The sequence below is a fragment of the Mirounga angustirostris genome, unplaced genomic scaffold, assembly GCF_029215605.1.
Source record: "Mirounga angustirostris isolate CCGP_5_RB_7025 unplaced genomic scaffold, mMirAng1.0.hap1 SCAF_7, whole genome shotgun sequence".
Taxonomy (NCBI): domain Eukaryota; kingdom Metazoa; phylum Chordata; class Mammalia; order Carnivora; family Phocidae; genus Mirounga; species Mirounga angustirostris.
In genome coordinates, this window is record NW_026991715.1 from 13,023,837 (window position 1) to 13,049,079 (window position 25,243).

The following is a 25,243-nucleotide window of genomic DNA, read 5'->3' on the forward strand; positions in this document are numbered from 1 at the left end:
TTTAAGACCTGAATTCCTCAGTATCTGATAAAGATTATTCAATTATGGGAAATGATTGCAAAGCATGATATGGGAGGAGAGCAGATGCTAAGTGGGTTCTCTTTCTGAAGGGTGAGCTAAGCTAGATGACCTCTGCCTCCTGAGAAATTTTTCTTCATTGTTGGTGTTCAGTATTCTGGTTTGAGTAACAGATGAGACTAAAGGTGGATGAATTCTGTGGGCTCATCTGCTTTACGTGGCCTCCCTTCACAAGGAAAACAGGAGAAACCCAGCATTGTTCCCCATATCTGCACAGCTCACTTAGGACTGCACAGCCTTTAGGACTTCCAAAGAGGCTTTTTATTTATGCTAATTAGACACAGGGAGTAAGAGTTCATTACATAGAGCTGTTAAATACATGTGTAGCCGTCTTAAACTATTTCTTCAATCCTAAACCTGCCTTGCTTTCTTTTCTTTCCTTTTTTCCCCTTCCTTTATTCCCTGCCTCTACATTTAAAGACTGTCCTGGAATTGTTACTGTTAATGTATTTTTAACACAAAAGCTATAAAATGCACATCAGTGAAACTCTTAGTCCCCATTATAATGCAAAGCTTAAATCTTCATCACACGTGTTTTTCATATTTAAAAAACACTTGAATAGTTTACCCTATAAACATTTGGGGGAACTCTGAGAAATAGCAATGGAACACTTCAATTGCATTTCAATTTTTCTTATAAAGGGCTCAGAATATTCTGTTTATGGACTTCATGGCTTTGTTTAATGTATTGTCTGTGTATTTCAGAGCAGGAACAATGGGATAGATCCTGTTTGCACATCATTTCCACTGCGTCACTCTTCCTTGTATACATTCTGAAGAACTCTCACTGAAAATATGTCTACATATTCATACTCTTTGTGAACTTAAGTTTCAAATGGCTAATTTTCATGTGATATCGGAAAGGTTTGTTTGCCTCCTAAGAACTGGTCTCTGCATGCTGTGTAGATTCCCTCCCCCCCTCCCCGCAGAGGGTATTGCCCTGAAAGTCAGCATTTTGGGGAATGGCACTCTATCAGTTAAGAGCTATGGCCTATTACTTATAAGCACTGTTCTTTTATCTTGGATATACTCATAGCCCAAAAGCAATTTCTTCTCCCTCAAGAACTCATTAAATGTATCCACCAAATTCCCTAAGGTTGGCGAGTTTCATGTTCTGTGGATTAAAAATGTAGGAACCAGTCTCCTATGTCAATTGTCTCTCATAGGCAGTGATTTTTGAAGGATTGTGAAATTGATAAATAATTTTAGTGAATTGGGGCCCTGAAGTAACAAAGAATCTGGTCCATGATGTTTAGGGATGAAAACTATAAACTACCACAGGATGAGTGGCTTAGAATTAAAAAAAAAAAAAAAGTCCATAAACTGACCATATACTGTGTTGTAAGACATTTCATAATCTGGAAGAGGAGTTGAAATGTCTATAAAAAAATAATGAGGATAAAAAATTAATTAAAAAGAAACTTAAGGTTTGAAAATACTCAAGAGGATTAGTGAAACAGGATTTCCCACATAGATTTCCATCGATATTAAATTATGAGTAATATCTTCCTTACCATTCAGGGCCACGAAGGAATCTGGAAGACAAAAGGGAGGAGAAGGTTACTTAATGTTTAACCCTCTGCTTAGTGTGACTTACATAATAAGTAGGAATGAGCTAACACAGAATTATGCTAACATGTGATCCCCAGTACTAAGTAAGTGCTTTTTAATTTCTGCGTGTAATACAAGACACTTTATATCGGGTCCGATTTCACACTCCTCTATCTCTTCCCCGAGTGAGTTTCCTCAAAGTCACTGCCCTTTGTTGCCAAGGCTCAAAGAAACAGCAAGAGTTAGTAGAAGGAAGGGAACTGCGATTATACGTGATTCTGGGACTTGAGGCCTTACTCCATACAGAGGGACGTGTATGCAGGTGAAAGAAGTGACACCTGGACCACACTTACAAAACACTCTTGTCTTTACGCTCTCTCTCGTATCGTCCTCTCAACCACACACATAGGTGGGTGCGTGTGCGGTGTGTCTAGGTCGCGTCACTGGTTCATTCAGCTTCCTCCTCAGCCTCTGACACTGACTCTTCAGGATTTCCTCATTTCCCCTAAAAATCCTGTTCAGGAGTCACTGTGCACCGATTATCTAAATCCTCTGAATGCCTTTATGTGAACAGGTATGGCTAGCAGAAGTAGGTCGTGCTGTAGCCGGAGCAGAGAGAGCGAGACGCCGCTAGGAAAGGCAGCGAGGGGCAGTTGTTCCTCCTGCCCTGAGCCGGGTACCCTGAGTGCCTCACCAGGACTGGAGTTCAAGGTTAGGTAGCCCATGAAAACAGAGGCTTGCCCCCTGAGATTGAAGAGTAGATCACGGGTTGGGGACCTGAGGGTCTCCCCTGCGTTAGATACAGAGGCTTCCTTCGGTTCCTTTGTCCAAAAACACACAGGTGGCGGGGACACGTGATAGAGACAGTAACAACCACGTCACAGCTTTCATCCGTTCAGTTATCCAGTCCCAGTTGACACCCCTATTTTCTACAAATGCCCATAACACCAGATCATAAAAATAGGAAGAAAATTATTCACTGAAGTCAGCTAATTAAGTTTGCTCACACAGACGCACACACAAACCAGAACTTGTTTCCCTGAAAACGGAGCCATAAGGCACCGACATGATTAACATGATTTAAGATCCACTGATCAAACATCAGACTGTTTGAGACACACAAGTAACGCAGGCCTTTTGGTGATAACAGTCTCCTGGGTGGATTTCTTCACGCATAAATTTTGTGTTTGAAGACCCAATAAGAAGCGTTTGCCGATACGTAATATTTGCAAACAAAAAAATACAGCAAAGAATTCGGAGATGAGGCTGCCCGTAGTCCTCTTTATTTAAAGAGTAATATTTGATCTCCAAAAAAGGGTAAGGTAGAAATTTGGAACCTTAGAGTCTGAGATTTCGGTACTCTTGGCCCAAAGATTGAGAGTTTGACCCATGATTTCCATTACAGACCCGGGTATCAGAGTAATACAGTTTCATTCCCCTAGGAGCTGTTTTCGGGGTGCCATTTTGAATGAATGTAAGCTTCCTAGAATCATCATATATAACATTTGAAACCCTGCGAACTATTTTCCAAGAGAGTGTCATTATTCTCTAACTTGGCATTAGTAAACATTTTCAGGAGCATACCCATGTTAATCAGATCATAGGACACCTGGGCAGACGTTTGACCAGCATCTTTTATATGAAGTTCCAACTAAAATGTTACCATTTAGTAACTTTTGAAATGAACTCCGAGGTAAGCATAATAGGCTAGGTCCTATAAAAAAGGTTATTTTGAGTCATCTTGTACTTTGTGGGTTCTTCCTGAAGTTTTTTCCCACGGGGAATGGTAACAGACATAAATCTAATTAAAAAAAATTACTTTTATTAGGCGATATGTTTGAGAAGAACAAAACCCTCCCATTCAATTAGAAAGCTAGAGTACAGCGATCAATCTTCTTATTATTTGGCTAAAAATTACGGTGTGATAACACATTTTTTAAAACAACAAGACCAGTTTTTTAATGGAAATGCTGATCTAACTTACTGCTCGGTGATAGTTAATATCCTCTGGAGTGAATTGGTTCCACAGCGTTTATAGCAACAGCACTGGGGGCGCTGCTCTGCAACACACAGTTTTCTTTATCGGACGTTTAGAAGATGATTTCTGTTACTTCTGCCTGGCTCAGTGCCAGCCACACCCAGCCGCACATGCGGCGTTATGTTTCTGGGCCATCCGACCAAAGGATCTTTGCACAAAGACGAGCATGGATAAAAAGCTGTACTTACTGTGACAGTCTCCCAGGCCATCTGTATTGCCACGTTCTAGGTCCTGTTCAAAAGTCAGTCTTTAAAAAGAAAAAAAAAGGAGCAGGGAGAAGAAAGAAACAAATTCAATAATGCAAGTCCTTACTCCAGAACGAGTCTGAAGTTTCACTACAGAAATGAACACGGTTTGATAAATTGAGTGGCAGGTGCAAAAAAAGAAGTAGATAACGGCTGGGAAGTCTGTCTCCGAAGTTTATGGAAACGAGTCTTATGGGACTGGCCGAAGAGAAGCCGGGGTTTAAGCAGCTGATTCCGATATTATTCAGGAAGTGAATTAGTTGGCGGATTATTTATATCCTCCTTTTACAGATTCTTTGAGCATTTCTTAAACATTTAAAAAGTTTAAATGTTAACATAACTCTTTATAAATGATATAGAAGTCTATAAATTAAAAAAAAAAAAGTCTCTTCCTCTCTCCTTTTGCTTTGACCCCAGCACTGCCTTCTTAGACCTTGATCTATTTCTCTGTGTAGAAATGACCTGTATAACAGAGTGTTCCAAGGAACAGATGGCTGGGGGGCATGTAGCGCCCTTGAGGGGATGGGCCATGGTGGTGGATTGTGCTGAGACCCCCGGAGACCCCGTGGCCCTGTGACTCGAGCTCACTCTTCTTTCAAACCCATTTGGTCACCATTGGGCTGCACAAGGTGTATAACAAGACCAATCTCAATATATCTATTTTGATTTTTTAAAATAAGCCCACTGGACTCACTCAGAGGAGTACTGTCCTTTTTTGGGTGGGGGAGCTCCATGCTGCTTCTCACAGCATCATTGAAACTCTAGTTTGCAACTGCCTTAGAGTTTATTTTATGGACCATTTAGGAAAACTATCTGGAAAGTCACCACCTTGATTGAATCCTTCACCATGTTTGTTTTCCAGTGTTTTTTTCTGTTAAAAATCAAATTCATATTCAAAGGATAAAGATTTTCAGTGGTAGTGAAAGCCAGAATTCATCAGGCCCTGAAGGCTGTTTTCCAAGGAGAGTTCCACATGTTTTGAGCAATGAAATATAGATGTAGATCCTTAAGGGAACAATTTTGGAGTTCACATGTTTACTTAAAAATTATTTTCTTTTTAAGATTTTATTTATTTGTTGAAGAGAGCAACTGAACACAGGCGGGGGGAGGGAAGGGGTAGAGGGAGAAGCAGACTCCCCACTGAGCAGGGAGCCCGATGTGGGACTCAGTCCCAGGACCCTGGGATCATGACCTGAGCCAGAGGCAGATGCTTGACCGACTGAGACACCCAGGCTCCCCGACTTAAAAATGATTTTTAAAAATCAGTCACACCTTGAATACAGAAAGGAGATAGGTCATTTCTTAGCTTTCCTCAGTGTGATTTGTGATCTTTACTCCTTCACCTCAAGGGTTCCCATGAAAAGACACAAAATTCTAACTCTAGTATGTCAGTATTGCTACTTTGAAGCTGATCTCATCATGTGTAGTGAGTCAACCCTTTGTACTAGTCAGATTTCCAGGTCAGACTTTAACAACCGTCATGAGCTGTGTTTGTGGGAATACTTTCCCTCAAATGATGCATGTGGTGGTCATCAGATACGCTCTCCTGCCTGTCCAGCTATTCTAAAATGGGAGAGGAGGCTCAGAGTGATGGCGAGACGATTCTTTGCCCTCTTGGATCTGGGGACGTTGAAGGAATGGCTCAGACAGAACTGTGCTGCCATATCGCACCTTCCTCGAGTTGCCGTAACTTGTCAAGGATGTGCATTGGATTTCATATCCACTAAAGTAAAGACGGGGGGAAAAAAACTTTAATGCCATCTAAGCATGTAAAGTCAGGCTAACAATTTTAAGCACCAACATCACAGGCATGATGGACTGGCCTGATCTAGCTGATCGGCTGGAGAACTGCCAAGAATTGACTGACTCCCTAACGAGTAATAGGGTCAACAGTTCTTCAGTGCAGGAGAATGGTTTATTGGATGCATACACCATCCTTGCAGTACAAATGCATTGCTTAACAGATGCTCTGTGATCTCTTCTCGGCCCTGCATGGTCCATTAGAGGAACCAGTTTTGCTGTGGCCGGACAGACCACGGCACTAATCTAATCGGGACCCTATTGCTCCTTCTCTCTGCTGTTCTTACACTGCCACGATCAAGGCATGCACCTTCTTGTCCCTCTCTCCAGGGAATACTTAGGAGCCCATTGTGTTTCTTTTCTCTGTGTTTTTCATCAGTCTGAGGACGGATGATTAAACAATTGGAAATCTGCCACGTGCGATGTCGCCATGTTCTATGAAATGGGAAGAGGAAGCAGAACGGCTGGCAGTCCCATTGGTGAGGTTTGTGCAGGGGCGTGTGTACATCTAGAATGCAGAGCAGCCAAAGGCCGTTTTATGCTCTTCTGCAGCTCAGGCTCCTTACCTGCTGCTGGGTGACAGGTGGGCACAGGAACCTCCTTCCTTTACCCACCCACAGTACGGGTCTCTGGAGGCGATGCAGGTTCTGCGGGAAGAACAGGGCCATGAGCTACCCAGGACTCCGTTCTAGGACTTTCTAATGGTCAATGAGGCCAAATACATACTTTTTACACTTCCCGTGTCGTTCGCACCGGCCAAGGGGAAGCTTTATCACACAGGTGGAGAATGCAACATACAGAGAGCTGCTTGCTTTGTCCAGCTGCATGCCCATAATCCTCTTGTCCTCTACTCCGTCATAGCTGCACCTAATGTTACAAGGTAGGATAATACTGTCGTAGTCCCTCTTGAGTCAATTCTCTTTCTCCTGACACCCCCTCCCACCCTGCCTCCCAGCCCACAGGGTGGTACCTTAGTCTGGTCTCACCGAAGGTGAAACAGGTCTTCTAAGCTGCCCTCCCCAACCCACGTGTGTGTATCTGTATAAACACACACACTATTGGCAAGGAGAAAATAATGCTTTTTAAATATTAAAGTATTTTTTACAAACAATACTAAAAGTCACCTAAAAACGCATAAAACTAAAGTCTCCTATCCTCAGATTTTCTCTGAGTCAGAAGGATCATAATGACAAATAATGACTAAGAAAGAGCCGAAGAGTCTACATACTTTTCAGGGTTATAAACGCTCATCTCCTCCAGGAAAATGCTGTCATTTAGGAAACCACTGTTTCCTATCCTGGCCAAGAACTTCAAGACGATTCCCTTCTCTGATCCCAGGAAAACCACAGTGTGATTCTGATATGGCCCAGCAGCAGTGTCCACCGCAATTTTGGTCAGGCGGTATCTAAAATGACAGGATCACGGTTTTTATATCTTTGTCGGTCTGTCACTGAAGGGTCCCCTTTTCCACTTCAAACAATTGTGACATAGCTTTCTAGTAATAACCTCAAGAAAAATACATGCGTATAGATAATGTTCTCAAGCTGTTCTGGTCCTTTATTTCCACGTGCAGAGCATTAGTGTTACTCCAAGGGGAGGACAGAGGTGTGTGTTTGTGGAGGCCAAGTCACATAACAAACAGCCTCAACCATCTGACACCGCTCAGCAGTGATCCCTTCCGTGAGCAGCAAGGAAAGGCTGAGGTCTCCCAGGAAGACGGTAAGAAATACTACTAACCCAACTCATTTAACATTTCAGTTAACACTGAAAAGAAAAGCAACAGCTACCAGTTTTCCGTACTCTGCCTCCGAGGTGCAAAGCCTTGTCAGCAGAATGGCCGATTGGAAAGCTTTCCAAGTGTACGTAGAGGGGCCGAGGAAGTTCTGAAGGATGGGGGAGTGGCATGCGGATGGCTCTATAAATAAATACGACGACGTGCGAGCCAAACAAGTTCCATTTAAAGCCACAGGTGAAGGACAGCGGTCCTTCGATACGTCCTATCAGGCACCATCTTTCTCAGGTATCTCTCAGCTGTTCACCACTCTGTGGATACCCATTTGTGCCAGGCACCTTGGCAGAAGCCAGAAAACACAGACCCTCCTACAAGTTATATACCACAGTTTCCATTTTACAGGCAAGAGCCATTATAGTACTTTTAACATCTTCCCATAAAGTCACCGTTTAAAAATGGTGGTAAAGTTGAATAACATTTTGTTTGATGACTGCCGCCAACAAGATGGTGCTTGGGAAAGCCTGTGGAATAGTCTGGAAATAAGCTCTAAAGAAATACAAGAAGGAGTATTTAACGCCATCACAGATTTCTAATCAACTGTCCCTTCTCTCTGGCCACCCCTTCGGATTACAAATGGTACAGTATGAATCCTTCACGCTAGCGTACTTGTGCAAGTGTTGCTCATCCCTGGCCTGTGTGACAGCTAACGAGCTGGGGACAGGACTTGGATGGAATCTGGAGCATGCTTTGCAACCATATCCAACCAAACAGGTATCCACATCCATCGACTGGTTCTCCTTCACTGCTTCCTGCTTTTGCCCAGAAGACTCTCACCCGGAAGGAGATATTTTTGTTGCCTCTATTTGCTGGCATGGGTCCAATTAGCCTGAAAATATCAGAACTTGTCTCACTGGGAATGTGGTGATGGGGGTTTTGTGGCAGGCACCCAACTGGCCAGCATTTCATAGCTGAATCAATGCCCAGGATAACAGAAGATGTTTGTGGCATTTCAAATCATGATCCACCAATAGGTTCTGTGAACATGAGATGGAGTAGGGAAAAATCCATTTTGGACGTGATTTGCTTAACACCCACCTGACCATTGTCCTCAGGAACCACGGCCTGTTGATGACAGAAGGCACAGCCTCATCCATGAGTGGGTGCGTTTTGATGAAGTTCAGGGTATCATCGGGAAACTCATTGGAGGTTGTGTATTTTTCTAAGGACGATGAGCCAGCGCAGCAACCTGGCCTAAAAAGAAACAAAGGGAGGGAGCTTTTTTTCATGCCTTATGGCAAATTTTTTGAACGAACTGCTTCCCTGAGCATCTGTCATGGGGGAGAATATACTGTAGGCTGTAAAGAGGAAGTGGAACGATGCAGAATGCCACCAAATAAAATATGCTTAGATTTTCTCCTGGCCGCCTCCTCATTCCGTAGAGAAGCTCCAGCCAGGGCAGTTCAGCCTCAGCTGGCGACAGCCTGGCTTACCCCCAGAAGCACAAACCCCCCAAACAGTGACGGGGCTTAAAACAAGGGAGGAAGTGTGTGCTTTGCCCACGTGCCCCAGGCTCTGCTACCTGTCCTAAAAACCTGCGGGACATTCTTGAGGCACTTGCTCTACGGAAGGAGAGAAGGCAGCTGACGTCGGCACAGACATAGTGGCCTGCCCGCCCGCAGGCCAGCAAGACTCACTGTGACCGGCTCTCCTTACCGGGGCGTCCGAGAACATGCGGTTTTGTTTTTATTGTTTTTGTTTGATTTGGGCAGGTGTGAAAAGCCAGCTACACTGAAGATTCTCTCCCGAAAGGTCATTTCTTGATTTCTGAACAGTGACAGCAAAAAGTCATTTCTACAAGCAATTCCGTGGTTTCAGGAGTCAAGGGACAGCCTAGTAAAGTCGGGTCAGGGAAACACCGACAACAGTCCTGTCCACAGCCCAGCTCTGCCTGCTGGTTCAGGAGAGCACCCCGGACCCTGACAGCAATGGCATGATCTGGCCTCATTTACACACCATTTTATGGCACTAACCAAGCCAGCCCTGTGAAAGCAACCTGATGTCAGCCAGAGGAATGAGGAAGCACGTGGAAGGATGGGGAGAAAGTCTGTGTCCTGGCCATAGCCAAGTGACACCATCTTCACACACCAACGGGAGCATATTCTACAAGTACTCCCTGAAACCTCATTCCTCAACCGTTCTTCCCCTTCCTGCTTATCTAGAGAGTAGCTAACATTCCCAGGCAGTGAAGTGACTTTTAGAGGATCTCTCTGAGCTTGCCATAGTGTGCTTTTTGCACCTAGTCTCTCTGTGAGTAACCGTATACACACAGTGGATAATTCAGGCGATGGAGATGGATGAACCACAGAGGTTTTTCCCCCTGGGTAGAGTGGTTCATGTTATCAAAGTCAGTTCAATTAAGTGGACCGGGGGTATTTTGTGTGGGGGTTTGGTGGTTGGAGGAGAGTGCTGCAAACCAAAAAATGAAGATATTTATTGGGCTTCTTTGCAGAAGCCCACAAATTCAGTGGAGGAAGCTGGACACACAGATGCTTCTATAGAACTTAGATGGCACATGTTATAATGGAAGTGTGCAGTGCGTGCTACATGAGGAGGGCAGGCGCAGGGGCGGGGGAGAGTTTCATCCTGTCCGCGGAGAGAGAATGAATTAGCTGGCTTAGTGCGAAGATTTCCCGGAGGTTACCAGGACCAAGAGGTCTCTGCATTGTCCTGGGACAACAGGTTTTCCATGAAAGTGATTCTGGGGCTCTACATTTTGGTGGAGGGATATGGACTGTTTCTGGATCCACAACAGACTAGAACCTGGTAGAGCAGAGAAAATGTGATGGTCCACTGTGCCCACTGGTCTCTACCTGCCCTTGCCCCAGAGTGCTGGACGCAGCGCCGATCCAGCCTGGTTACAGAATCCAGGGATCACCATGTATATTTCACATTTTATTAGGGTGTAAGGACATGGGTCTCTATAAAAGGGACGGGGAAGCAGGGTGGAGTGGTGGAAATAACCTACTCAGGTCTGTGCACTTGCACAAGACACATTCTGCCTCTCCGAGCCTCCCGTTTTCTCAGCTATACGGCAGCGGGGCTGCACTGGATGCTTCCCATCATCCTAGGATTACACTGGATAACCCACAGGGATAGAGCTTAAGTAGAAGACGCGAGTGTTGTCGTTTGAATATAACTATAGGTAACGCTGAGTTTAGGTTAAGGGCATGAAGGCAAATGGCTTCCTAGGGCTTTCTGTTGTTCCAGCATTTGTGTCTCTGGGGCCCCCTGGAAGGCGCCGGTGTGCAGTTCTTTAAGACGTTCACTGTCAGAGGACCAAGCTGCCCACTTCTCGCCATTCAGAATCACCACGTAAATATTTACACATACCTGGGCTTGGGCACGCGTTCATCGGGAACTGGTGTCCAGGTGGAATCTGGAGACTTCTGTTCTTTGAACCTCCCCGTGAAAACACTGGCAACGTCAAGCATGTCGTAGGCACACACTGCTGACCCGGGGATGCTGTAACGTAACGTTTCACACAGCGTTACTCTCAAAACAGTTATGCGTGCAGCTTGGAAAACAGACTCCGAATAACTCTCCTGTTATGGGCATGAGAAATTTAAAGTTTGCACCCTGACTATAAGGGAGCCTAGTATACACAACAAACGTTTCTCTGAGTCAAGTTTGCGTCGGTGGTGGCTTTGAAGAAGGGACTGACTGCTTAACAGCAAACTCCCTAGAGAAAAACCTCTTCATGTTGCTACTGCTTTTGGAACTGCATCTGTTTATAACTGGTGGTTTAGAAGGTTCAGAAATTCCGTGAATTTTCACTCACTAACCTTAGAGATAAAATCTTTGGAAAACATTCTGCATCTCTAATATTGGTGTACATTTGAAGTAAAAGTGTCTCATCTGTCCACATATTGCTTCTTTGAATTCGGTTTCTCCAGCCAGGGACCCTGGGAGTGAGAATGTATGTGTGGGGAGAGCATACTTATTTTCTGTTCGTCACCGCCCATTTTAAGTTTTACTTCCTATTTATTTGCGTGAGACGAAACGTTAAGTCTCTAAAGCACCAACATTTTGCAAATAAAGTGCTCTATTAAATGCTAAATAATAATAATGGTGGTAATCTCTACCTATAATTACATCCTTCTCTGGTGCTCATGGAAGGACTTGGGGATTTTTTTAATCAGTGGAGAGAAGGCATGAATTATTCATTCATTTGAACCCATGTTTGTTTTTAGCTATGGTCATTCCTTGATTTTGATCAAATAAATTGCAGGCACCAGCCGGTCAAGAGTTTTCACCAGGCTTTGAGGTAGTGGCCATTGCATGGGCAGGAGCATCCGGGCCAAGACACGGGCACTTTGCAGGGTGGTAACATTACCCAGGGCAGAGAGACCGCTTTAGTCTTGATTTTGCAAACGTTGAAAGGCTATGGAAATCGCTTCCAAAGTGATTAGGGGAATTTTCTGCCATCTTTAATTTCATAACACAGTTATTGAAGTATTACTAATAAAGCAAGAATTAGGGAGAAGATTAGAAAGCTTGTTTAAGGTGGCGGGATGAATTTTCAAATATGTAGAATATATATACATTGTGCACAGAATTGGATAGATAACGGCAGTGGTCTCCTTCGGTTTTGGAATCTCAGAGCCCTAGCATTACTTACTAATTTTGTAAAACTCTCTTCACAGCTCCCTTTTCTAAAAGTAACAGGTATACGTATTTGCTTTAAATATTATGACAAATAGGATAAATGTTGAAGTATTTTATGAGGCATCTCATAATAACTAAAGTTACCCTAGAGTTTGATAATCAGTCTTCCCCAGGTTAGAATCACTTGTGAAATCCTTTCGTCTTCCTTCCTTTACTCCCTCCCACCTTCCGTTCGTCTTTCCTTCATTCATCCTTTCTTCCCACCTTCTGTTCCTTCAGTGTGTATTTACGGAATCCCTAATCTCCAGCAGCAAATGCTCTGTAGTAAAGAACACAGGCCCTCAAGCTGATACACATTGGTGAGACTGGCAGACCTGGCAGAGTAGGGAACGAATGGGCACAGCACATCCAAGAACTCACATTGAGCTCCATCCAGGAAGGCCTGTGGAGCTGGAGGACGAGATGGCCTGACCGTGGGGGGACCTGTGTGCTCTACCAAGGAACTTGGGTTTTATCCCCAGGGCAAAGAGGAGCACCTCAAGGGCTTGAAACAGTCCCTCACGACCGAGTTTGCACGTGTGGAGGATGGGGTGAAAAGGGATGAAACCAGAGACAGACTCTAATTAATAGATGAAAATGGGCATGTGCATTGTTACCATTTCCTGATTTTACTGAACAAATAAGGCTTCTGAGACTGCATAAGCAGGTACTAATTGGGGGCTTCCTGAGGACTTTTAAGAAAATACTTTAAACGGAGTATCTATAATATACAAGAATCTACTACTGTATTGTAATTACACAGTAACTCACCCTCAACACCCCCCTCCCCAAACAAACTAGAAATGTGCTTTGAAATTCCTCTAGCCCCTGCATTCCCACGTACCAAGACAGATTCTTTTAAACAATTCTACATACTTGGATTCCAAAGTGTGAACAGTCACGGCCTGGATTTTTGTATTTTTCTATTCTCAAGTCTAAAAATCCCTGCAGATGGTTAAAGCTCACTTAGATGGAACTTAGATGTTGCAATATGGATTCATAGTTTCATGTGTCTTCGATGGAGAGCGCTTGACTCTTGCCCTCCAGATAACTGAGGAACATCAGTGCATCCTTTGGCGTGTTCTATTTTAGACTCTCCCTAGTTTGTAAGCATTTCTACGTGCTATCCTCCAGTCTTCCCATGCAGGTGCCTGTCATCTAGACACCCATCAGCTTCTTAAGTCTTGATAAAAAGGATGATCCAGACCCTAATGGTGTGTATCCGGAGGAAGACAGTACAGAACATCCCAAGTTCTCCACAGAAATGAGAATGAAGTTCATGTTTTTACGTTTTATGACCATGCCTGGTTATGCTCATTTTCACACAACAGTGCTAGGACTCTAAGGTTTAAGGTCTGGAAGAACTCATGCCTGCCTTCCTCCTATTTTTTAATCTCTGCACATTTCTGCTGCCCCAGGAACAATTTTTAGTTTGTCATTTGATTACTCAAAGTCTTAGCTTAAATAAACATGAACACAGGAATGAACAGGCTGACAGTATTTCTAGGTACATTGTTTCATGACTTGTAAGTCCTCACTCAAGCCCCTGGAGTCAGTGGTCATTGGGGTCTAGGTTCCTCGGACAGATAATAACTAGGGTCCCTTAGGTCGGATGCACGATGGACTCGTCGGAATCCTACACACTCTGTGGCCTTTAAATACATTTTCAGTGTTTTCACTTCAAAAGGTAATCGATCCAGTCATAGAAATATTAAAAGTCACACAGAACGTTAGATGACCTTGAGGAGGAAGGAGGCATGTTCTTGAGTTCTAAGGGTGTCTCTTTCATCTCCTGACTACTTGGACCAGGTGACAGAATTGAGTTTAGTTTCCTCAGGTTTAAAAAGAGGGCAACAGTATTCAGTTTCCAGTACTCCTGGAGAGATTTAGAAATAACACATGAGACGTGTTTCCACGCCAGGCATATAAATAGGAAATATTGTTATAATTTATCTAATTACTTGCCCTAAAATCCTAATCTAATAATGCTTATAACTGTTAATTTGTTGATGAAAATGGAGTGTTAAGTGCTTCGCAGCTACATGTAGCGAGCGGCACGTTTTGTTTCAGTTGTGAATCTTGTGCATCGGGAGAGACACCCCCCACCCTCCCCCTGCCGCGGGAAAGGGAAGCCCAGAAGGACCAGTGAGGTCAGCGCAGCCAGGGCACGGTTACCTGTTATAAGGTGTGGAAAAGGTGGCCAGCACAACATCACGGCCATTAATATGAATCACGTCTGTGACTGCCTGGAGTATGTTAAAATAAAAATGAGAGTCTCCGGGAACCGAGCAGTTGAGGCGAGCCTTCAGGAAGGACGTCCACTGTTTCTCCAGGACTCTTTGAGACCCTCCCATGTCATTCTTACAAACCTGAGCCACTCTTGGGAAAACTACCTGCCGAGGAAAAACACACCAGGAAAATGAAATGCAGTCAACTTGGCGAGATCTTAGTAGAATTTGCCTTTCTTAGAAAACAAACACAACAAGGTGCTTAATTTAATCCCGTGTTTCTAAAATTAGTAGCAAAAAAAAAAAAAAAAAAGGCAGGGGGAGGGAAGACTCATTGGAACAGCATGTTTTGAAAGATAAGGCTGTGGCATTTAATACAGAGCCATAAATCCTTCAGGGGATCAGCTCCCAGCCAGATAAACTCATTTGCATACAGACTGCTTAGCTTTTTATTTCCTCAAACAAAAGCACGCTTTGTATGCACCATCTCTGCCATCCTCACTGGCTGCCTCTGGGCCCTGAATCTCATGGTCTGAATTCCTCTAACCCTGCAAGCCACCCTGGCACTGAATTTGTGCCCTCCAGCTTTGTGACCTTGATCTGCTCTCTGGTAAAGATAACTGAAGTGGACATCCACTTCAAAAAACAGTGGACTGTTTTTTGCAATAATCTAGACAATCAAGACTCTCCGTGTGCTTAAAGGTGCTGGATATTTACTCTCCTTCTGTGGAACAACTCCATTAAAAGGAAAAAAAATGATGAGTATACCTGGAAACCACCTCTCAAGATACTTGAGACTCAGTGTGAAATCAGCCAAACATCTGTCGATTACATTTTCAGTAGAAATATTTCAGAGGTTCCCCGTGATCTGGGACTGTTCTGAAAAAGGCTCACAGCACTCTGAGGCAGGACTGTGTCCATTGCCACCAGTCTTTGGCATAGTCTTCTCTAAATGATGACCTTGGGATTAGATTTCAGGCCCTTCTTTCAAGGTCATTCACAACATTGGTCTGAGTGAGACTTCTATCCGCCTTACCTTTCCCATGGTGTTGTACTCCACTGCTATTTCCCTGAAGAAGAAGTAGATGTAGTCTCCATAATCCACTGCTTGGACAAAGTATGGTTCTGTGGGCAAATGGCATTTTAATTGGGGACATGTCACACAGAGTTAAAAGAACTTCAAATCAGTGGCAACCAGAGACATGATATTAATTAAAAGTGTAGGGCCATTAGACATGGGGTTAACACGAACCATTTCTAAGGACCACACGTGCAAGTGCTGGTGATTCCAGAAGGCACTTGAGCCTACAAATTCTATCTTTCAGAAGTGGTGGCAATGAACAATGAAGAATAAATGAATTTCGTATGTCTCTAATTTTATTTTCCACAATGGAATGCCTGTATTGCAGAAAGGATTTTGTACACATCTCCTTGTGAACCCTGACTCGTTCACGGTTGTGAATAGCTCTTTTCCTGCTCCCCAACACCTCCAGTCCCGTTCCCTTCCATGAATGAAACATTCAGTTCTTTTCACGTTAGACTCTGAAACGAGAGCTCAAGGCAGGAAAGATGAATGTACTGTATTCTTTTGTAGTGGCACTGGTCGTTGTGTTAATACTCCAGAAACTCATGGGAAGTGAAAGGGGGAGGTAAAGAAATCAGTTTGGGCAAAAGATGCCGCTGCAACCTTCCTGTCTGTCAGAAGCCATTACTAACATGAAACTACGGTCTGGTCTGTCCAGGCTCTAAATCTCCCTCAAGCTACATATCTCCCCCTCACACCCCTCCTCCTCTTAATTATTTGTTCACCTTTTAACCATTTGGAATCATGTTTGACGGTCCGTAGGGTTGGGCTGTCTCCAAGACTCCGGTAAATGACTGCATCGATGGCAAGGAAGTCAGTCACTGTGGCTGAGTATAGTTTCCCATCTTAGAAGAAAAAGAAAAGAGGTGAACGGGGTGGGAGCAAGGCAGTGGGCATGGGGGAGTAATAGAGACATCCCCCGGACTGCTTTCCAACATCAGGCAAATGAGATAGGACAACTGGGAAAAACCCAAGAGTCGCTGGGAAAATACTTGGCCCACATTCCTAACCATTTTAAATTAGGATCTTGAGAGATGAAACATTTTTTCATTTTTAAATTGCATGGCAATTTCTAAGCAGCAGCAGCTCAGGGAAGAGGGCAAATGAAAAATGTTGTTTGCTTCACTTGATTAGATGGACCTTGGCTGGAATCTCAAGGCCAAGGCCCCTTGGATACTGCTAATGCCACCATGCCGTGGCAAACTGGATTAGGTGGGGGCCCAGGGAGAGCTAGAAGCTGATCGTATCACCAGAAATTGTAAGTGTGAGAAGTGATGGGAGTCCTTAGCCCCGGCAGGTGAGGGGAGTCAGAGAAAGGGGTTTCAGAAGCAAAAAGAAGTTGACTAAGTTGCTCCTTTGATCATGGGACTCACTGCTTCTCCCTACTTCAGTCATGAGAGCCACTGCACCCTGCCCGTGGAGCCTCAAGAAAAGATACTTGCTTCAGTATTTCAAAGTCCTAAGCCGAAAACATTCTGACATTGGAGACACCAGAGCAAGGAAAAAAGGGGAAGGGGTGACCCCATTGAGCCTGGCCTTCGTTTGAGATTCGTGCCTTTTGGGAGATGCACTTTAGGGTCCATCTAAGGCAGAAGAGCATGAAGAAGGCTGAAGATTAATCCCTAATGCTTTTGGCTCTTTTCCTGGATTAATAAACATCCTGTGTACAAATAATCCAATAGGATCTTCTGGAATAGTAAAATCTATGCAGTATGTGGAACAGAAACAATAATTACATTCAAAATAAAAAAAGTACTTCCTTGGTTCGTTTTTAGTGGATACGTTCATCAGTTTTATGTCCGAGTGGCTTATATACACTACAGAACCATTTCAGCTCTTCCACTGGCGGGATAAGCATCATGGTTTTTTTAGAAAAGTTTATCCCAACAGATCTAAGCAAAGTTCTCGATGTCTCCTTTTGGCCTAAAAATAACTGAAATTTGCTGAGGTTCAAGTTAGAGCTGTCTTGACATCTGCATTATTAACAGCCATCTATCAATAAATGTTGACTGGTTAGATTGGAACCACAGATGGCAAACCTAGCTATTGATAAACACATGTCTACAAAAATCACAGCTTTTCTTAAAGAATCAGTCAGAGCCCCAGGTCATGCAGTTATGCCACGTAGCGGGGGGCAGTGGGAGGGCAGCGTGTGTCTGTGTGCGTGTGTGTATTTTCCATCTGCTTCCCATTACGCTTTTAGTTTTGCATTCAACATTGGGTATCTCACCAGAACTTTTACTTATAAGACAGAGCACTATTCTGCTACTCTTGCTAAGATGACAACCATTTTAGTTGCAACAAGGATCTTCTATTAATAAGGGCTGAGCTTCTATGAGATTCCTAACTCTCCAAGTATACCTGTCGGGGGAGGAGGAGGGGTATTCAGAGTATTGCCTCACGGGCCTTGCTCGGTGGAGCTCCTGGAAGGTTCCTGGAAGGTTGGTGGCCTGAGCCACTACTCTGATGCACCCCCCCCCCCCTTATTTGACAGTTAACTTTTCCATGGTGGCCCACATCCTCCATGGTACCAGCAGGTTCAAGTGTTAGGAAGGTGCTGTAGCGTAAGTTACACACTGAGGTACTCTTTGCCTGGCCTTGCTCCTGCTCATGCTGACTAGACAGGTTTACACGACTGTTTTTTACAAAGCTGAGCATCCCCCTGATACCGCGCTCTAATGTCGGGGGAGAGCCTGAGGAACCCTCCTTGGCACAAGCCATCTCCACTCTGGGACTGTAGATTGAGGCTCACAAATGCATGGTACTGAGGATGGGGTTCAAGGAGCTAAGCTTGTTTCATAATCAAAACTCTAAAGTTCCTCATCGAGCTGGGATGTGCCAGTTTTGAGCTGTTGTGATGGAAATTATAGCTAACTGCTTTATTACATGCTATAACAATCACTATTATACCAACACTTCTCCCCACACCCACCTCCACACAGCTGGCAATGAATTCCTAAATAAATTCCTAATTAAAACGCACGCGCACACACACACACACACACACACTCACACACTCATATACAGGAGAATTCCAATCTGAAGATGATGGCTTAGTTGCTGCTGCTTTCTATCCTTGGCAGGGAAAGGAAAGGGAGAGGATGAGGAGTATGCATCACCCTAAGCTGATCCGCATCCCCCCATCCCCCTATTATCTTTCCATCAGAGAGAAGCACGCACCCTAATCAGGTCAATGATATTTGAGGTGTCTGCTGGAAACTTGTGGGCAGGTGGCCTCCCTGCTTGGAGATCTTCCTGCAGCTTTACCTTGTCTCCTCCCTTTCCCCTTCTAGATGTGGACAAGAACACACGTAGCCCTAACTGGAGCTGGCGGCCACCCCGTGTTTGTGAGAGCCGCCCATCCCTCTCTGACAAAGAATTGAAAGAGAGCAGAGAAGTGAAAAGGCCCTGTGTCCCAGATGACGCTACTGAGCCATTGAATCCTCCCAGCCCCAAAGTCAGTCCTACCTTGAGTAATCAATCTACACTGGCAGTTCGAGGCAGGATCTTTGATTATGTGAACCCAAACATGCCCTATACAACGTGTTGCACATTCAGTGCAAAGCTGCGATCCCTTTTCTAAGGCAGACAGGCCCGGGGAAGGGTGGTGGAGACTCCTTGTATGAAGCAGAAGTACAATTTCTATGTGAATTTCAAACGGAAAAGGCATTGTTAATTATGGTATTCACCAGAGAATCAAAGTACAGCTGTGACTTGGGGAATCCTCCAGAGCAGATTGACAGCAACAGGTGCGAGAGGGCAAATGCAACGAGAAGAAATCAAGTGGTTTACCTGCAAACAGTGCAACGTTGGCGTGTTTGGCATCGTATGGGCATCTGGCCATTCCACTAAATTCATCCCCAGAAGGTTCCAGAGTATCCATCTAAATGAAATAATGGGACTTCATTAGGAACAATAACAACCAACAGTAGTCATAGCAAATAATATTTATAAAGCACTTAACGTGCTAAGTAATTCATATGCATAGTGCAAAGCATCCTCAAATACCCTCTGAGATATGTCTCTTGGTTTCAGATGAGGAAACTGAGCTTTGGAGAAATGAACTCACTTGTCCGAGGTTCTACAGCTAGGAGAGTCTGAGATTCAGTCATGTTTCCTTGACTCTTAACCGTTATAGTAAATAGATTCCCATATCCTTTTGGAACAGCCTAGAAATAAGCGTCTTTTCTTTGGAAAAGGAATTTTTAAGGCAATCACTGGGGAAACTTCCTCTCTTCCTCCCCCACTGCCTCTGAATTTAATGTTGAGTCATAAACTCTGTAGAGAATGATCTCAGGCTTTGGTTTTTGTTTTGCCTGAGGAGCCCTGCCTTTGTGGGTTAAATCCCAGTAGAAGACACTGGAATTCTTCCTGTGGCTAGCTGGCAGAAGAGTGTGGTGTCAGGAGAGGTGCAGAAACACTGATGCAAGCAAAACTCAGGTGGCCTTTTGCACCAACTTCAGAAACCTGTCCCAGCCTCCAATCATGTAGATCAGATGGAAAGGTCCAGAAGGTGAGGGGCTCACACAAGTCAAAGGCGGTCAGCAGTGGGGCTGCCATTTGACATCCACATGTGTGCTCACCCCGTGCCTTGTTCCTGCATGCTGGAGGTTATAACTGGCCTGTCAGGGAGGTTTGTTTGGCCATCTTCGTATGGAAAGAAAGAAGGAGGGGAGGGAGAGAGAATGAAAAGAAAAAAGAAAAACTGAGCTCTATTTTAAAATAAGGAGATTGTAAATGAAACCTGATTTCTTATTTTTGAGCAAGTGGAAAAGTCAATTCAAGCCTTTTTTTTACCCAAGTGGCAGCAACCAGCTGTAAGCGAAATAATGACCACCCTGCTATTTTCTTCAAACAAGCATATGGTCTCCAGGACCGAGGCCTCTTTACCCACAAAGTATACGTATACCCTGCTTAGCTTACTCCTGCAAGTTACCCACCTAGCTTCACAGGATTTGTGGGTGTGCTAAAGCCTTGCTAGTGAGGTAAAGCCTCACCAAAGTCTGTTTCCCTTTCCTCCACTTCACACTGAACTACATTTCCCACCCTTCCCTGCAGTTAGGTGTGATCACGGAAGGAGCTCTGGCCCACAGAATGGGGGTGGAAGGGTATGTGCCACCTCTAGGTCTTGCCTCTACAGTGTCCTCCACTCTTGCTCTATCTTCCGCCCCGCTAGATACAAAGGATCCAGTCCAGAATCCCAAGATCCTAGGAGACGGCAGAGGTAGGAGCAGGATAAAGCCGTCTGCATAACCTAGTGGAGCAGACGCTCTGTCACTGATCTGCACTCAACTGTGATGTGAGCAGGAACGACACTTCTCTTGGCCAGCCCCTAACGTTAGTCAGAGGTTGGCCTACCTTGACCAGTGATTCGGTGGTTTCTGCCTTCTACCGTGTGGTCTTTTTCCTTACACCATGGGATCTCCCTAGCATTTACAGCTCAGTACCAGAGTCCATAAAATTATCTCCTCCACGTCATTAATGTTTTTATAACCCTCTGTGGTTCAGTCTTCTTTTTGTGGTTTGAGGGTATCTTGTTTATAACTGGTAGTTACCTGGTTTGACTATAGATACGAAACTGGAAGAAGAGAAGCCTGAGACAGCACTGGGGCCCAGGGAGGATCCACTGAGAGGGACAGAGTCAGGGCCCTTAAATCAAGCTGTTTGGAGTCGTTGTGCAGGAGGAGTGAGGTGCTTACTGAGTGGCTGGTAGTGTTGTCCAGTCGTGTTTTTTGCCCTCAACCCCCAGGAAACGGTTTCAGGGATATGACAGAACTTCTGTAACTGCTTCGAGATAGCTCCTATTGAAGCCCATCCTATCTGTTCAAACTTGTTGAGAATCCCAGTAGCATTTGTATTAAAAACATGTATTTTTAGGGGAAAGATGTTCAGGTGAGACATCCTTTAAATGCACTCTTCTCCCTTCAGCATACTTTTTTTTTTTTTTAAAGATTTATTTATTTATCTGAGAGAGCGAGAATGAGAGAGAGAGAGAGAGAGTACATGGTGGGGGCGGGGGTTAGAGGGAGAAGCAGGCTCCTTGCCGAGCAGGGAGCCCAATGCGGGACTCGATCCAGGGACTCCAGGATCATGACCTGAGCCGAAGGCAGTCGCCCAACCAACTGAGCCACCCAGGCGCCCTCAGCATACTTTTATGAAAGGTTTTTTTTTTTTTTTAAATACATATTTTATCCCAATAAGAGCATCGTGTTGAATTGTCACAGACTTTGTGGTCTATGGGTCTGGCAAGTATCCAAAAATAATGCTTAGTACACAGTGATGCAGTGGAAATGCCTTTATCCCCAGCAGTGCATGCTGTAATCTTGGCAATGGGGAGACAATATACAAGGGGGGATTTATGTTATTAAATGTACCTACTTCTAAAAAAAAAAAAAAAAAAGAACCGTAGCTATAGCAAGTCAAAGGCAAGAAGCAGTGAAGTATTAATGTTTCGGTTTGTGATTCTGGAAAGGTCCAGAGACAAAACAATGCCATGGTGAAATCCTCTTTCCATGAAGTTAGAACTAATCCTTGTGGTAGTCTCCAAATCTCAGACTTAACAGCAGCCCCTGGAAATTAAATCACCAGAGGGTACAGGTAATTATACTAAGAACCAGCCTGACTTTTTGCACAAGTTCAAGGGGTTTAGAGAGCAGGAGGGAAAAGACATTGAGTGTAGTTTTAGATTTATAGTGGGTGGCCTATGGAATTCTTCCCCAGATAATCTTATTTGGGGCTCTAATCTTTCTATTACATTCAGCTTGCTTCTGTTTTAAAACTGTGTAAATTGGGGCATGGTGTAGAGGTAGAGACCAAAAATTTGTCACCCTCCTGCTTCAAGTTAGTATAATCAACTTGATGCTTCTGCACTAAGAGACTTGGGGTTTTTTGGGGGGGGCGGAGTGGGGGAAGACTGGTTATTATTTTTGCTTTGAACCTATAGTCCTGATCTGTTCATAAAAAGCCCTTATGAGAGGGGAAAGGAGAGACTGTCCATTCTTCCTGCAGCCAATTACATTCTTGTCTCACATCATCCACAAAGTCCTGCTCTGCCCGGAGTCTGGAAACCCACTTCTCTGAGCACTGCCCAGGCAGACATACAGGACTGTGCGGGAAGAGCATCCTGTGTGTGGTTTCTGAGAGGCCCAGGCTCCCGAACGGGTCTCTGCAGGTGTGGCTGGAACAAGCGAGAGGTGACAGTCTCACCACACAGGTGAGGCGTCCCGGGGAATGGAACACGTGTGGGAAGAATGAGCTAGACCTCCCCCAGCCTGTGTATCACAGTGCCAAGAAGACCTGTTGTTTGTCATAAAAGATAGCTTTCCAGCTAGGGAATTGGTTGGGAATTGTGAAAAGCATTAATCTGAATGAGTCCTAAACAATGACAAACAGGGATGGAATATTAAGTGGGAGAATTAGAGTCAAAACGTCAGCTGTACGCTGTCACTGGCGAGAGGAAATGTTTGGCCCGACTGCCTGCTACAGACCGAATAGATCCTGTCATTATTGAGAAGTTTGCTATTGGGACGCCTGGGTGGCTCAGTCAGTTAAGCGGCTGCCTTCGGCCCGGGTCATGATCCCAGGGTTCTGGGATCAAGTCCCACATCGGGCCCCTTGCTCAGCAGGGAGCCTACTTCTCCCTCTCTCTCCTTCTGCTTGTGTTCTCTCTGTCAAATAAATTAAAAAAAAAAAAATCTTAAAAAAAAAAGTTTGCTATTTTAGGATAGTGTTTTTTACATTAATTTAGATTTTGAAAAGTACTGCATTAAAAATATCACTGACCTTACCTTGATACTGAATGTTTTTGGTGAACCCCTTAACATTTTGTGCCTGGGGCGCATGCCTCCCTTGCCTCACCCTAATCCGGGCCCTGCTGGGGCCCACTTCTAAGTGTCAGATAGAAGATGAGCATGAGGGTAAGACAGCCGGCCCCCACGAGCCCCAGCGCTCTTCTGCTCTTACTCCCCGTCCCAGATGCTGGCAGCTCCATCCATCCCCTTTCCCAAGAGAGCCTTGCAGTCATTCTCAACCCCTCCCTCTCCTTATCCTGGGCTGCTCATCAGTTCTTTTTTTTTTTTAAAATTTTATTTATTTACCCTTCAGAGAGATAGAGCAGCAGAGGGAGAGGGAGAAGCAGGCTCCCCACAGAGCAGGGAGCCCGACGCGGGGCTGGATCCCAGGACCCTGGGACCATGACCTGAGCCGAAGGCAGTCGCTTAACCGCCTGAGCCACCCAGGCGCCCCTGCTTATCAGTTCTTAAATCCTACTGGTTTTTCCCGAATCTGTTCCCCTCCCTTCGTCCCCATCCCCATCGCCCCCTACCTGTCCAGCCTCTACTCAGTTATTGTCACTTCAGGGTCCAGCACTCAGACCCAAAGGAAGTTTCTCAAGCTCGACAGACTGTTTCTTTCTCAGTGCCTTTGTTCATGCCGTTCCCTCTGCCTACCATACCCTTCTCTCTTCCTTCGGCTAACGTCTACTTCTTTAAAACAAAGGTTAGGCTTCTCACCCACTGTGTACCCCACACAAATGAGTGGAGCACCTGTTGGGAGGCACTGGGTCAGGTCGTGCACAGTCACAGAGCTTGAGGGTGTCTCCTGGACTGGGGGCATTCATGTTCCCTATGTGAGAACAGCAGCAGGGAGCATCTGAAGAGAGGGGTCATCTACTTCCTTCTAGAAGCCTTCTCTGATTCCTCACCTCTGGCCAAGCTTAGCGCCTTTCTGCTGTGCTTCCATAATGCTCCGCATTGAGTCGCCGTGGTAGCGGCCCATGGAATGATATTTCTCTTCTCCCTGTCTGGCTTCCCTAAGGGTGGAGGCCTCCTCTTCGGCCTTACAGCCTCAGTGCCTGGCCATGTGAGAAACGCAGTACGTGTTTGCGGAAAGAAGGGCTGTGGCAGAAAGAAGGGGCAAGGGGAGCTGACAGATGTGAAGCCAAGACCTTAGCTCGTGGCCACCTCTGCTCCTGCTACTTCAGCAGCACCTGTCCGCTGCTCAGAACTAACTTGAGTTGTTAATGCTCCCTTGCATGAAGGCCACAGTGGGTAAGGCCACCGTCAGGTAAGCTGAGTGCTAAATGGAATTAAATTTCTGCGGTCTTAGAAATCTCTCCTGGAAGAAAGTCCACAGTTTCCAGTGGCACGCTTTTGAGATACCTCTTAAAATAGGAATCACTCACAACCCAAGTGTGTTTTTGTGCTGAGAGGAGATGGTGGGGTTGGAGGGAGAAAGAGGAAGGGAGGGAGGGGAAATCCACACGATACACGTGGAAAAGTCTGTTGGAGTTCCGAACAATGAAGAATAGGGTCTTAGAGAAACTAACTTTGCTGGGTAGGCTCCTTAAAGATGTGTCAGTCAATCCTGCACAAACAGGAAGCTTAGGAGCCTGCTTAGGATCACTCATGTGGAGGAGTACATTAAGTCCAACGAGGGAGAGGAACCCAGATGGTGTTGAATTACCCCTCTTAGGCTGCTGCAGGTACAATCACATTAAATCACAGATTACCTCCAGCCCACGTGGTCCCCAACTGACAAAACCGCATTTACCTTATAGTTTCTGCAGGAAGGGTTGAAGGCGTTAGTTCCGCAGACAAACAGAGTATCATCATTTTTCTTTAGAAGGACTTTAATAAAGTTGTGGCACTCATCCTGAAAAATAACGCAAACTCTTTTGTATCCAGTCCGTCCAATACAAAAACCCATCCTTCACCATCTACCACCATCTGCTGACAGCAAGGTTAGAAAGGAAGGTGGCTGCAGAGTTCCCCCGCTTAAGAAGTC

General features: G+C 44.9%; 1 protein-coding gene across 3 annotated transcripts in view; it reads right to left on the bottom strand.

Annotated features, from left to right (window-relative positions):
- SEMA6A (semaphorin 6A) overlaps positions 1–25,243 on the bottom strand; it is a 128,067-nt gene that overhangs the window by 27,355 nt on the left and 75,469 nt on the right. For 2 of the 3 annotated variants that reach the window (XM_045891358.3, XM_045891348.3), the window contains exons 6-17: positions 25,010–25,111; positions 19,253–19,343; positions 16,186–16,305; positions 15,413–15,501; positions 14,324–14,541; positions 10,835–10,966; positions 8,540–8,695; positions 6,941–7,117; positions 6,439–6,579; positions 6,279–6,359; positions 3,856–3,914; positions 1,593–1,613 (exon numbers count right to left, since the gene is read on the bottom strand). In XM_045891358.3, coding sequence (XP_045747314.1) covers positions 1,593–1,613; positions 3,856–3,914; positions 6,279–6,359; positions 6,439–6,579; positions 6,941–7,117; positions 8,540–8,695; positions 10,835–10,966; positions 14,324–14,541; positions 15,413–15,501; positions 16,186–16,305; positions 19,253–19,343; positions 25,010–25,111 — 1,387 coding nt within the window. Of the gene's footprint in view, positions 1–1,406; positions 1,458–1,592; positions 1,614–3,855; positions 3,915–6,278; positions 6,360–6,438; positions 6,580–6,940; positions 7,118–8,539; positions 8,696–10,834; positions 10,967–14,323; positions 14,542–15,412; positions 15,502–16,185; positions 16,306–19,252; positions 19,344–25,009; positions 25,112–25,243 lie in introns of all 3 variants that reach the window. The other variant, XM_045891368.3, reaches the window with a different exon arrangement.